The sequence below is a fragment of the Cyanistes caeruleus genome, chromosome 9, assembly GCF_971803275.1.
Source record: "Cyanistes caeruleus chromosome 9, bCyaCae1.hap1.1, whole genome shotgun sequence".
NCBI lineage: Eukaryota > Metazoa > Chordata > Aves > Passeriformes > Paridae > Cyanistes > Cyanistes caeruleus.
The window spans coordinates 3,431,733-3,445,798 of NC_141709.1; the positions used below are offsets into that span (position 1 = coordinate 3,431,733).

General features: G+C 38.7%; 1 protein-coding gene across 30 annotated transcripts in view; it reads right to left on the minus strand.

Annotated features, from left to right (window-relative positions):
* CEP350 (centrosomal protein 350) overlaps positions 1-14,066 on the minus strand; it is a 69,773-nt gene that overhangs the window by 49,004 nt on the left and 6,703 nt on the right. For 17 of the 30 annotated variants that reach the window (XR_015273848.1, XM_086842052.1, XM_086842039.1 and 14 more), the window contains exons 2-8: positions 9,892-9,977; positions 8,282-8,325; positions 7,234-7,348; positions 6,475-6,607; positions 4,910-5,526; positions 4,275-4,385; positions 1,745-1,858 (exon numbers count right to left, since the gene is read on the minus strand). Coding sequence is in view for 29 of the 30 variants with exons in the window: in XM_086842052.1 (XP_086698178.1) it covers positions 1,745-1,858; positions 4,275-4,385; positions 4,910-5,526; positions 6,475-6,607; positions 7,234-7,348; positions 8,282-8,325; positions 9,892-9,964 (1,207 nt within the window). In the remaining variant the exon portion in view is untranslated. The remainder of the gene's footprint in view (positions 1-1,744; positions 1,859-4,274; positions 4,386-4,909; positions 5,527-6,474; positions 6,608-7,233; positions 7,349-8,281; positions 8,326-9,891; positions 9,978-14,066) is intronic. The other 13 variants (XM_086842055.1, XM_086842045.1, XM_086842053.1 and 10 more) reach the window with 1 other exon arrangement.

Here is a 14,066-nt window from a genome sequence, read left to right on the forward strand (position 1 = left end):
TACTGCAGTGACTGGAGATGGATGGATAAGAGCTGGTTCTTGTCTCCCAGGGATTTCAGGCCATCATTTTCTGCACATTTAATACATTGTAACAGGAGTGGATTTGTATATAATGGAGGGGCTGGAGCTTGGAGTTTTTGACTCCCTGAAGGCAGAGGACCTCCTTGCAAGGGAAAAAGCAGAGGAGTGGGCACTGATCTCCCCTCCATGGTAACCAGTGACAAGACCTGAGGGAATGGCCTGAAGTTGTGTCAGGGGAGGGTTAAGTAGGATATTAGGACACACTTCATTCAGAGGGTGTTTGGGCACTGAACAGGTTCCCCAGGGAACTGGACACAGTCCCAAGATTGATGGAGCTCAAGAAACGTTTGGACAACACTCAGGCACAGGGTGGGATTGTTGGGGCTGCCCTGTGCACTGAGCTCCTCCCTCACTGGGAACTGTCATAAATATATAAGACAGCTGAGTGTGATTCCTTAAGTAAGGATTGAGCAGCATAGGAGGGAGCAAATCCATGCTTATCACTTGAAGTATTAGTATTCCTCACCACAAAATATTCACAAGCAGGATTTAGAGCATGCAGAAGCACATATTCACTCTCTAAAAATCCTTTGTAATAATTTTTAAAGCTGCTTTTTCTTTTCTTCAAAATGTTTACAGATTATGGGTCACTGTACATGAGGAGAAATGTAAAACCTTAAGAGGGGCTCAAAAGGTGCCTAAACTTACACATATTTAAAGGAGAGAAATTGCTCTATGTGGGATTGCAGCCATAGCTACTCATTTTGTATGAAAACTAAAAGAAAACATGAAGAGTATCTGGAAATCTTCCTAATTCTTTTGCTGCCAATGTCAAAGATTCACACTACTGGAAAACTAAGAAGCACTGACAGAATTCCACACATGTTTAATTTTATTTTCTTCTATAAGGCACTGCTCTAGAGTAACCTGCTTGCATCATCTTCTCTAAATAATTAAATTGTATTTAATAATCAGTGGAACTGTCAGACAACAGTGGGTATAAAAAGTTCTCAGTTGGCAAAAGAAATAAACATTTCTTTAAAAATACCGAGATCTGGAAGACTAATCAGGGAATGTGTGTTTACATTCTTTCACCAACTGAAAAAGCCAGGACTGGGTTAAGCCAGAACTGAAGGTGCAGAATAGCAACAAATTGAAACATGGAAGAACAATAACCAGAGAAGAACCAGGAGCATCCTGTCCTCTGCCTCCCCACAGAGAAATCATCCCACAGAACACCTTTGACTGCAGCCCTTCCTCACCTGATGGGAGAGCAACTCAGCAAGTCCCACTGGCACTGACTTTAATATGATGTCTCAGCATTGCTGACTGAGCCATGGGTCAGGCTCTAACCAGCTTCAAACAGAAACAGGATCCAGAGCAGAGCTACTGCTTCTTTTTGTTTACATTACCCTGACAGATACCTAAGGATATCTCTCTCCCCACAAGAAACTCACACTCTGCAGCAGTTTCCTCAAGGTGCATACAGCAAGTGAAAAGGCAAAAAATTAAAATAAACCCCCAAAAAAGTGTACACAGCCACCAACCAACAACAAAACCATACATAACCCCCAATGCAGCACAGAGTACAAACTCACTACAACAGCACGGCTGCACATCTAAGAAGGCTTTTAAAGCAATATGCTTTAGTTCTTCTTTCTGGAGACAAAACTCATCTCTGAAGGACAGGCAACAATCCTCCCTCTACAGCAGAAATAGTCACCTTGTTTGGACTCTGGACTTGACAATCGTGTCAGTTTTTGCACTTTCCGCACTGGTCTGGTTGCTTTCTTCTCTTTGTTTCTCTCACTAGATTTTCCTTTCACTGTTGAATCCTCTAAAAACAAACAAAAGCTGTTAAGTGATATCCCACAGGGGAGAACAGGGAATAACAAGCTTGCTTCAACATCTGAAAAACCAGAACTCAGGGAAGCACAATAGAATTCACTGACTTTCCCAGATTATATATCCAGAACAATGACTTCCAGTCCAGCACTTTAAAATCCTCACAGCACAGGAATTTTGAATCAAGGTCTGTTTACTTATGCACTGGAAGGCAGTGAAGCCACAGCAAGGCCATAACAGTTCTTTACAAAGTTAATTTTCAATTCTAAAAGAACTGTTGGGAGTTTAACACGAACAACTGCTGGTTCTCTTCTGCTACAGATACTACATTTTACTGCTCTAATGTTCCACAAAGATACGTAATTCATGAACACACAGGCTGCTGCTTCCACGTTCATGCATGGCAGCACATTCAGCACATGAGGAACTCTGGCCACTGCTACCACTGTTTTCTGGTTCCTTTTCTCTAAAGAATGGGATTAGACAACCTAAAACAATCCAGATGCAACCCCCTCTATTGACAGATCTGAAGCTTTATTTATATGCCAATGCACACACTTACAACTTCCAATTTAATGTTAAATTAATCCACTCTCTGATGGATGTCCATAGGAAGCATCAGAGGCAGAACAGGAGGTTGTATTTCAAATATGTAGGAATGGAATTTTAGGAATCCTTCTCACCTTTAGCACCCTTTCCCTACAAATTTTCTAGCTGCCTTTAAGGCTGACAACAAGAGCAGGTAAAACAATCAATGCACTGAGTACCAGAGGCCTCAGTGACTGCATTTGCATAAAGTTAATTTCCCCCTCACCTCTTTTAGCAGCAAACAGCCTTTTCCTGACTCCAGGAAAGTACAGGCTGCTTCCCACCCTGCTACTATTACAGCAATTTTGTCCTAGTATGGCCTGAACACCTTTGAGACAAAATTACTGGAAGCTTGGGGTCCATACAATGTTGTTCAGCCTAACTGCTATACAAAGATGAAGATATCCTGTATGGTCTATGCTAACACATAAAAATCTTTTTGTTGTAAAGAACAGTGCTGCTGTAGGTAGCAGAGATATAACAGATTATTTCAGCACTAAAGAGCAAAGAACAGTTCTGATACAACTGACTCTACACACCCAAAACATCACATACTGTAAATTTAATACAGAAGTAACACATGGATAGATAATCTGACAACCTAAAAATACATTTACAGTATATATTATGTGCAGCACCAGCATTTGTTTACTAGCAATCAGCTATTCAGTATAATCTTTTCAGCTCAGAAAGGAGACACATTCCACAACAGCTGTTCTGCACATGGCATCAGAACAGGAGTGTGGATCAACACACACAGCTCCTTCCATTTAGAGGCACTGGACACATGATCCAAATGCCTTTTAATTGGATCTCTGCAACGAAGCTTTTAAAAAAAAATTAATTTCTATAAACAGCTTGTTATGCTTGCCAAAGCTAAAAAAATAAATGCTAGTGTAGATTAAAATCTGTGGAAATTTGGCATTAATTTCACAGACTGATCTGAACAGTGTACTTGCAAAATTATTTTACTGAAAAGGAGCATCCCTCTGAACTATTTTTTAATGAGTGATTCCATAAAAAGCCCTCAGTAACTGATTGAGTTGTACAAGGAAGAAGGATAAATTGGGTTATTACTACACAGATATCTACAAATTTAAATCTCAATACATTTTTCTTTTGCTTAAATGTTTTGAGCAAAGAGAAAAGTTATTCTTAATAAGTAAACTCTTATGTTGCAAAACTAGAGGTTCTCTTGGGATTTTATTTTCCATTCCCTTCCCTTTTATTCACCTGATCTCTTCCCCCTCCCCCAGCTCAGTCAGTCAGAGGCAATTCAAGCTTACAGCACTCCACCACAGCCAGCCTAGCAAATAAGAAAAGCACACTTGGGCATCCTACTTCAGCTCACCCAGAGAAAAGAGCTGCCAGTGGTACTGCAGCTTTTCAGAGTGAAAGATGAATAAAGATTGTGTCTTGCAGCAGTACATTTGAAAACAGAAATCTGAAGTAGGTTTTGTCCTTTTAACCAGGAAATAGCACTCATTCATGCAAACATGTATAAAAAAGAAACAAAATTAAACAAAAGTTATTCTAATGGAGACTTTTCTTTTTTCCTGTTTCAAAGAAATGCCATTACTTGATTCTTTTCAGTACTGGTTTTCTATTAAAAGTATCTGAATGAGCGAATGGGGAGAAGGACTTATTTTGTTGTTGTTTTTGTGTTCAGTAAGTTATTCCTCCTGCAGAGAGACATAAAATATATTTAACTCTCATTGCTTCAATGTTTTGTTTCCATGACTTTGTAGACTTGTACAAAATATATTTCTCTGCCTCTTGGAGAAGATTGTGTAGCTTAATCAATTCTGCTTGAGGCTCACCTTTTAACTGGAGTGCAATATCCCTGTAAAGCTCCCGACTAATACGAAACTCGTCCGCATGCCAGATCTTTCCATCTGGAGTGCGAATTCTTGTTTCAGCAGGATTGAAACCTGAAAGGAAACAATTCAAGAGTTTAAAATAACTCCATAAAATGTAAATACAGCTTTGTCAGAGTGGAAGGGATGGGAAACTGCTAAGTAAAAAAGGAACTACGTGCATTTCTAATGCTAAATTAGAAGAAAGCAATAGACCAGTCTGCCACACTTGCTCACAGCTGAAAAACAGCAGACTGGGTGAGGAAAAGACTACTAAAAATGTGAAAGGCTTTTCAATCAATACAATGTTAGTAAGCCCTGAGACCATAAAAAAATACTGCAATCAACCCAAACACCAATACAGTGAGCTTCTTTTTAAAGTAATTCTAAGAAACAGGAAAAATTTCAAAGGAACTCGCACTTCTGTAAATTAGCAAGAATTTCCTTCTACTTGTGATCTGTGATCAAACTATATTATTCACCCCCATATTGCCCAAAACTGAGCTACAAGCCAGGTCCATTTGAAATGCTGCTCAGTAGATTGAGCTCTGCTCCCTCACCCCATAAAGCCAGCAGGAAGGGGACCTGCACCTCCATACCTCTGTATGATGGAGCAATAGGCACAGCTGTCACCTTCCTGACCTTGGGAGTCACCGTGTTCTCCACGTTAGTTACCACGACAGGCTGCTCAGCATATCCCAAGTGCTGCCCTCTGCCACTGAGCTCCTCAGAATGCTCCCACTGCTTTCGGATCCTCTCCTTCAGCTTCTCCAACTTGGCATCGTGCTGCCGCTGTTTCAGGATTTCCAGCCTGTGAGCGTTGCAAATACTCATGGCAGAAGGGGACGACACTTTCAGTTCACTGTCTTGGGATGCATTACTCTGAGAAGCTCTAGTGCTGCTCTCATCTCCCCTGGAGCCACTGTTTTTCTCTTCTTCCAGTCTTGGAGGTGCTGCAACCCTAAGAAATGCCCCGTTACTCTGCAAGGCATCGATGGTTGGCCTGTCATTCAGGTACCTCACGACAGTCTCGTCTGCAGCACCAGGGAAGGGACTGGCAAAGCCTCTGCTGTGCCCATCCCGCTCATCCTGCTCATGTGCCAGACAGGCTGGGAGTTCACTCTTCCCTTCTGCTTCACTCAGCTCCAAACCAGACAGCAGTTGCTTGGCCTCAAGCTGGCTAGAACTGTGATAAGACAGAGAACTATATATATCCCTGATATAACAGAAGGGGAAAAAAATTCACCATCAGAAACACAAATGTAGGACCTTCAAACTCAGCAATCAGCACATTCATCAATTAAACGAATGATGTTCTCTACCTTGGCTCCACTTTAAAGGCAAGTTCTTTTAAAGTCTGACCACCTCACATTTAATAGTGCAAGTCTGATGAAACAGAAACAGACCTCTGTTCAAAATTTCATTTGTTGCACTCTCTGAAAAGAACTATATATAACATTTAGACTAGGAAATCAGCAAGCAGTAATGTCACCCTTCAGTTTAAATGGGAAAAGCCTTAAATAACAAGTATTGAGCTTTAGAGAAGCACAACTAGTACATGAGCTACTCAGTAACAAAATTGACACAAATCCATCTCACATGGGACAAGGACCACCTCACAGCTGACACAAGTAGTGGAAAAAGAGACCAAAATTTAGATGTCAGGATAATAACCATGTTTTGTGCCACCTTTGTTCCATGAGAAGCTGTTCTTGTATGAGTTTCCCACACCCACAAAAATGGAATGTATCTTTAGTACTAGCTCTAGTACTACTAGTATGCTCTTGCTCCACACTGTTTTCATAACACATTTGGGAACATATGTTGAAAAACTAGTGAAAGAAAGCTGGAAAAGCATAAGGAAACAGTCTTTTTGGTTCTTATTACTGAAACTAAATACCTATCAAACCCATCAGGTCACTAATACCACAGTCATACCACTTGATGACCCAGCCCCATTTCAAAACAGTTGAACTTTAAACTCATATTCACTGAATAAAATATAAATTTGTAATATTTACTAAAAAGTCCAACACCACATGCTGTCATGTGGGTGGGTGATGGGAGGAAGCAAACCAATTTTTGAGTTGTCAAAAACACCACTATTAGCTTAAATCTAATCATAGCATGTTTTTCTTCAACAGGCAGCTGTCCCAGCACTGACCTGTACGAAGCCAATGGTTCACGAAATTCCACACGACTGCATTTTTTCACGTTGCTTTCCAGAGTGGTTGCTCGAAGCGGGCTGCGTGAGGATTTCTCCTTGCTGGATTTATTTTGGCTGGAGGACCGGGAACCTGAAGCAGAAAACAAAGAATCCTCTATGTATCTACCTCTCCAGAAAGAGAAAGCTCCTGGGGCTGAATAATTGACATAGTTTCTCTTGGGTTTGAGCAGCTCTCTCTTTTTCAACAAGCTGATTTCAACAACTAGGAGCAAGGCAGTAAGTGCTTGAAACAATGACCATAGTTAAAGGGAGATAATAATGCTTAAAGATTAATTATAAGTAATTAAATCTGTGAAGTTGGCTGTGTTGCCACTAGAGGTCGATCTCTCTGTTCTGCAGTAGCACACTACCAGAATGCTCCTAGTATATAAAATGAGGGCTTATTTCCTATAAGCAAATTCTCTTCTTCAGTCAGACAACAGAAGCACCAGATTTAGCAAACTTCTTATCAGAGTGGGATGAGCACTGCTCACTCACAGCGTGGGGCAAGTTCTATCATCCCCTCTAATCAAGTGACTGGGATACAACACTCCTTCCTAAGCTCAGGGAAGGAAACATCAGTTTTTCCTGGGCAATTAGAGTTTCAGGAATAAAGACCACAGGCAGGAGACAAGCTGGGGGCAGGGAGAACCCAAGCTTTCCCAGAATGCAGTGGCTTTATGCTGCCTTACATGTTCTCTCCTCAATAATACATACCCTTCCTGCTGCTCTTCCTGCTGGCACTGGCAGAGGGCTTCTTGGCATCCATGACTGAATCGAACACAGCCGTGCTGGTGGGAGCTATTTCCAATTTGTTCTCTATATGACGTAGCTAGAATTGGAAGATAATGCAAATTAGTACATTATTTTCTATTTTTAAGCTACATTTTTATTTCCCCCTGAATGTGACAAATTTTTCCTTTTTCATGACAAATCAAACTGCAGGCAAGAGCAACTTCACAAGGCTGACACTGCAAAATTGTACAGTCTTATGGCCAGAAACTACTTTTGAGTTTTGTTTAATAAGATTATCTAAATTAGGTTTTGTTGCATAGTTTTGTTCCCTTAAGTAGGCTGTTTTGAAAAAAATTAATAATAACATGCCATCTCAAGACTTAATGCTTGGCCTGAATAAAATATTAATTCCACTTGGAAAAAATTCTGTAATACTCCCTTATAAATGGAGCATGATACAAATTCCACATGTAAAACCCCACACTGATGCTCAGCTACTGAGAAAAAGGAGGGACAAGGCTACAGGAAAGAGCTGAATTCCATGAAAACCTGAACTGCTTGGCCTCACTGAAGCAAGGTTTTAGAAACTACTACATCTTAAGCACCTAAGTTCATTCCCACAGAAATACAGCAACCTCAATGCTCAGAATGGAAAATTATTAAACATACTGGTGTTGCCCCAGTTTCTGACTGGTTTGAATAAGCAGGGGAAGAGCTATTTTTCCAAGTTTGCAGGAATATGTGACATCATCACTTTGTTAAATAAAAAGGTATTACTACACTCCAGACTAAGCTTGCTGTGGCAAAAGCGTCTCCTTGTGTGCAGAAAACTTTTCTCAAGATACAAAAATGTTCAACATTCACATACTCCCACAGCTTTGTGCTATTTACAACTTGTTGAAGAGACAATCACTAAGTAAAATAATACTTTGGGTTAAAGCTTTCATAGTCACTAACTGATTTGAAAATGAGTAAAAAAACTCAAACCAAAAAACCCCAAGAAAAAAAAAAAAAAAAAAAAATTACTTACAGCAGCCTTAGTCTGAGAAAAAGAAGCCCATGCTGCAGTTAGATCTTCCAAGGCAGAAAAAAAGAAATTAATTTCTCATTAGTACATGAAAAACAGTGAAATAAAATGTTGCTTCAAAACAATATTCATATGCTTACTAATCAATTTCTTCTCACTACACAGTTCCAACCTACAAATCTCCTCTATGAAAGACTGTCATCAGTCAAGGCTCATCTTAACAAAGCTATGAAGTATTTAATGTAACATGAGTTTACTAAGTTTGGTTGAATGCATGATGACACCTGAACTCAAATCCACCACATAAAATAGAAGATGTTTAGAAGATAAAATGAAGCTGGTTATCTACCCCAACATAAATACTTTATATTTTTCTATTATACCTAATATTATATATTTCTATATAAAGGTTTAACTACCTTATTTTTCCCCCTTCCATTTTCTTCTTCAGTAAACTAAGCATGAATACATGGTCACTGAAAGACTACTCAAAACCTAAGCTTCAAACAGCAGAATTGTAATCTTTCTGAACTGTACACCCTACAAACAAAACAGAAATAATGTTTGTGAACAAGCAGGAGGTACTAACCCAAGCCTTTTAATCTAAACAGACAGCACCTACTCTATAAGCAATTGAACTCAGGAGGATGTAGTAGTGTTTTCCTCTATAAATATTTACTTCCTCAGTTCCCCTCTTCTTTTGTTTCTAATAGTTCTTAACATTTAATGGTTTATAAAACACAACATCTCTGTGTCAGAACCATGAAGGGTAGTAGTAACAGAGAAATGAAAGAAAAAATCTCCTTCCTTATAGTAAAAAAACTTCCAATTTCATTTCAGGCTAGATGCAACAACATAAAGGAAGAGGGTTAGGGAAGCAGTACAGAAACAACTTTGAGATGGTGCTTCCTGTCCACAGAACACTACATCTTCAAAAAGTAGGTAATTTTAAAAGAAACCGAACACAACACAGGAAATAATCAGCAATAATGTTCTCTTACAGATAAAATAATAATCTTTCTCTACTTTCAAAATAATTTCTGGAGTCCAGTTTTCTCATACTGGAGATCATATGATCAATCTTGAGCCATAGGCTTAGCACGCAACTCAGTTGCTTTACAGATGAGACCTTTCTTCCTTTCAGGAAGATTTTTTCAGGGAAGTACTGTCATTTTAAAATTTTTCTGCACCCCCCTTTCCTAAATTAGAGCAATCATAATAGTAAAAAATGAAACAATTTCTCTAGCTAAGGGAGACAAGTTCACCACTCTGGAACTGAGCAACTGTCACAGAGGCTCTTCCTCACTTCCTTCAAGAGCCAACAGTTCCCACTTTCTGTTCCTGCACTGCTCCTCCTCTATAGCCCTTTAAAATAATCTGTCTCTGTGCCATCTTGGCAACCATATCCCAGGCTGGCAACTGCTAATGCAGATCAGCAAATACTCCAGAGATCAGAGTACAAAACTGCTATCTGTGAAAAGGAAGCCACACGCACTTCGCTCCCAAATTGAGGCAGGAGAATGCTTTCTGGAACAACTCCCCAAAGTTTCAAACAACTCATGACAAAATATCTCCCAAAACAAGGCAGTAGAACAGACAGAGAAAATCCTTACCTCTGGTTGAATCCTTGCTTTGGTTATGCCTTGGATTTTGTAGAGGCACCTCATTAGACTTGTTGCTCCACATCGTGTCAATTTACCTAAAAAATAAAAATTAGTCATGTAAGAATCAGACATATAAAGTAAGAACAAATGTATCTTAGTCTAAAGAGAGCATAACCTTGATCATTATGATGAATGTCCACCTCATCTCATGACTTCAAGCCTTCATCATGAACAAGGTCAGATAATCAACATGAAATCACAGATGTGGTCACAGTTTCCTGCAGAAACCACGTAATTCCATGGATAAAGAAGGGTTTGATTTTGTTCTCTATCATAAAGAAACATTAACTTGATAAAAGGAGGCCCAGAGGTCAATGCAATTTAGATCAGAGTAACAGGTATTGCAGCAAGTCTGAAGAAGTCCTGGAATATTGCACACACAGTCTGACAGAGACAGCACCACATGGCTTGAACCATGCTTGGGGAAAATACCCAACTCCAGCAGTGACAGAATGAATGTGTTACTGATCTCTGTAAAAGGAAAAGGCACAGCAGAACTACATGGCAAGACACTACAGCCAGGAAAAAAGACAAGGCTGGTGCCAATGTTGTTTTCCTGTGAACTTCAAAGGTAATACAGTGAATCTAAAATTAAAGTGTGAACTCTCAGCCACTATCACCAAAGCAGTTTTTATAAAGGAGAAAAGGAAAAAAAAACCCCAAAAAACAAAAAAAGAACCCAGCACATGCTTATTGAGCTGTCTTCATAACACACTGACAATGCCTCTCTTATGGAAAGAAAAAATCAGGTGACCACAGAATTCCAACAGGAAGTTCTAGACCTCTGAAAGAGTCATAAAAACACATTTTTCTCTCTCTTCTTTCATGAACTCCTAGATGTAATTTTTCTTATTTTTTAATTGCTGAAATTTTTTTTTGCTCTCACTTCTCTACACTGTGTGGCACATAAAAAAGTAATCAAATATAAAGATCAATCTTCTGGTAAAAACAGACCAAAACTAACACTATCTACTACTTACTAAAACATATTTTTGCCCATATATTTTGTGACATGGATTTTTATCACATGTAGTTTTAAGGATACTTATGGTGACCAGCAGTAAAGTTTAGTCTCATATATTCAGTCATATATCTTGTATTTATAGCAGTAAGTTATCCCAAAAAACTGCTTTTATGCCCCATGAAAAACTATCAATAATAAGAACACAGGTCTTCAAAAGAACTTTAGTTGAGACTTCATTTGATGAGTCCTAGTAAAGTGCTTGAAAGAGTGAGGAAAAGGTATCTAACCTTATATATGTAGGTACAGAAACACAAGTCCACAATAATGCAGAAATTCTAGAAAGGAAAGGTGGGTGTGTTAAGTTTTAAAGTATCCCATAGTTATGGGCATCAAGCCAAGTGCAGTTAGAAAATTCTGCTTCTAGGACAGGTGCTGAAGAGCTCATTCATGCAGAAGAGCACTTTGTGCCTCACATCACTCATTCTGTAAATCACAGCAATGCCCTGCCCTGGAAATCATCCAGCTGATCCTCTCCATCACTGGAGGAAAGAGCTGTTGGGCAAGAAATGTAGAAAATAAATATTCATTAAAATGAGGGAATTTTCCATAGAGTACTGATTTTGAGAGCTGCTGAAAATACCGTATCATATCAGTATCAATTTCTTGCCCAAATATGTAACAAAACCTACTCAATATGTAAATTTAGCATACTTCTGGACATGCAAGCATCTATTAAAGGATTAAGTATCCATCTTCATGTAATTGCTTGGGATTTAAATCTTATCATAAGAATTATTAGTATAGATAAGAAAACTTAATCAGGGTCTGTAATTTTTCTTTATATTTTACATGCACAAATCTATATAGTTTATTTTAGGATGCCCTGCAAATGTAAAATTGTAACACTCTCTATGTATTCCTTAAATCTATATGAAAAGTACAAGATTAAACAATCTGCAATTGCTTGTTAATAGCTTTCATCCTGACACTAAAAACTGCCAGTCCTTTACCTAAGCTGAACAGAACTCAGACAGTGAAACACTTTAGAGAACACTTTATATAGTGCATAATGGTATGTGCCCAGTGATCATCAGCACAAATCTGTGAGGATAACAGACACTGAGTTATTCCCAAAGGTGTGTGCTGATGGTCAATGGTCAATAATTCTATCTCACCTCCTTCAAAAGTCTCTAATGTCCCTCAATAAAAGGCAGTCCAACCTCTCCTCCAAGCTGGGAAGAAATCAGAAAGCATCTTGGTGTACTTATCCTAATTCACACCTGCAGTACCAGCTCCAAGTGCAAAGTTCCACCCTCACTGGCTTCAGAGCAGCCCCTGAGGTTCACTGAGCAATTTTGTTTAATTCAGGTTGCTGCTGATTGAAAAAAAAAAAAGGCACATCAGAACCAAGCACTCTGGAGCTGTCTACAGTTTCAGGAAGGCAGCGCTGCAGTAGTTTTCAGTCCTGATGTAATCATAACTCTGAAGGTTTGGGGTTTAGGTGTCCCTCTCCCAGTCCTTTGAATGGGTAGGAGAAATTGATGAACTTTTCAAAACCTACTAATAAATTATGTTGATTTCCACAAACCTTTGAATTCCTACATATTACTAAAATAACTTCTCTCTATTGCTATAGCTTACATGAATAATCAGTACTCTGTAAAAAAAAATAAGGACTTGTACAATTCAATACCCTGCTTCTGCAAAAAGTTCAACCAGACAGAGAAGACTCTTTAATGTTACCAAGAGTACAGAAAGGAGTGGGAATTAAAAAAGAAAGAAATCCAGACACAGTTACCATATCTTTTTAAAGGATGTGCACGCAGGATAATAGACCAGTTAAACACTAAAATACATTTAAATTAACATTACCATTAATATTAACATTAATATTAACTAAACAAAAATTATATAATGGAAATTTAAATTGTTTTTAAAGCACATTTTCCATCAATACAAAAGTTGTCTCAAAATCCCACGAATAACTTTTAGATAAAATACATAAAAACTACATTCTGAAATGATTGCTTCAAAGAGATCTCGTTCTGCTAAACTAAATGACCCATCTCTATTTAATACTGGCCTTAAACAAAGAGACTGAGCTCAAAAGATGAAATACCAGGGAACTTTTGAGGAGACAGCACTGATGACAAAAGGTTATCTGCAGGCTGGATAAGGCCTTGAGAATCTTAAGATCGTTGGAAAAAAGGTGGAAGTCTGCAGAATCAACGTAACTAATCTCATGATTATTGGATTGCTCACTGGGAGACACAGACATCCCACACAGGTCCATTCAAGGCTGGTTTGCCAAGCCCCTCCTTGGGTGAGTGATTAAGATACAAACACCATTGTGTTCTGACATTTCAATCCCACATCAAGTGCCCATCTCATTCTTTACTCACATGTCCAAAAAAAAAAAAAAATGTACACAAGAGCAGGCACAGCAGAACTGTTACAGATGAGGACCTAAGAGGAAACACGAAAGGAAACAATAAACTCCGAATTCCTGGAAGAAACTGGGCAGGGGGATGGATACAGGACCTGACAACCACTCTCTATTGCGAACACTGCTCCTATAAGAAGACACTGAAGAGAACTGACAGATCAGAAAATGCACGAGAAAGCACCGGAAAGGAGGAAATGGAAACAAAGAGAAAACCACTGTCATATAAAAAAGGAACATGAGAAACCAATACATTTAATACTAAACATACCAAGGATGACATTGAGAGGTACAACAGACAGAAAAACATGAGGTCAACATAGTTAAGAACACAGCATTTTTAAAAAAGCACGAGATATGAAAGTAGAATATGCTTAGCAAAGATATACAAAAATGTGAAGAGATTAGAAAAAGAGTGGGAAAAGGAGAAAGAAAAATGATGAGAGAAGCAGGATATGAAAAGGAAGAGAATGAGAAAGCTAGGAAGGTGAGAGAAATGCAATGAATTTTTGAAGAATTGGCATAGAGAGCAGCAAAAAGGAAGAAAAGAAACTTGTATATTGTCCAATGTGATTTTTTTTCAAACAGCCTTGGTAAGGTTTTTTTTTTTCTTAGTAGCTCAGACTCAGTAAGAAAAGGAAAGAGGAAACTCAGAATTCATGGCACTGGAAGAAGGAAACAGGGGAGGAAGCTGCATTGTGCAGATTCAGAGAAGGA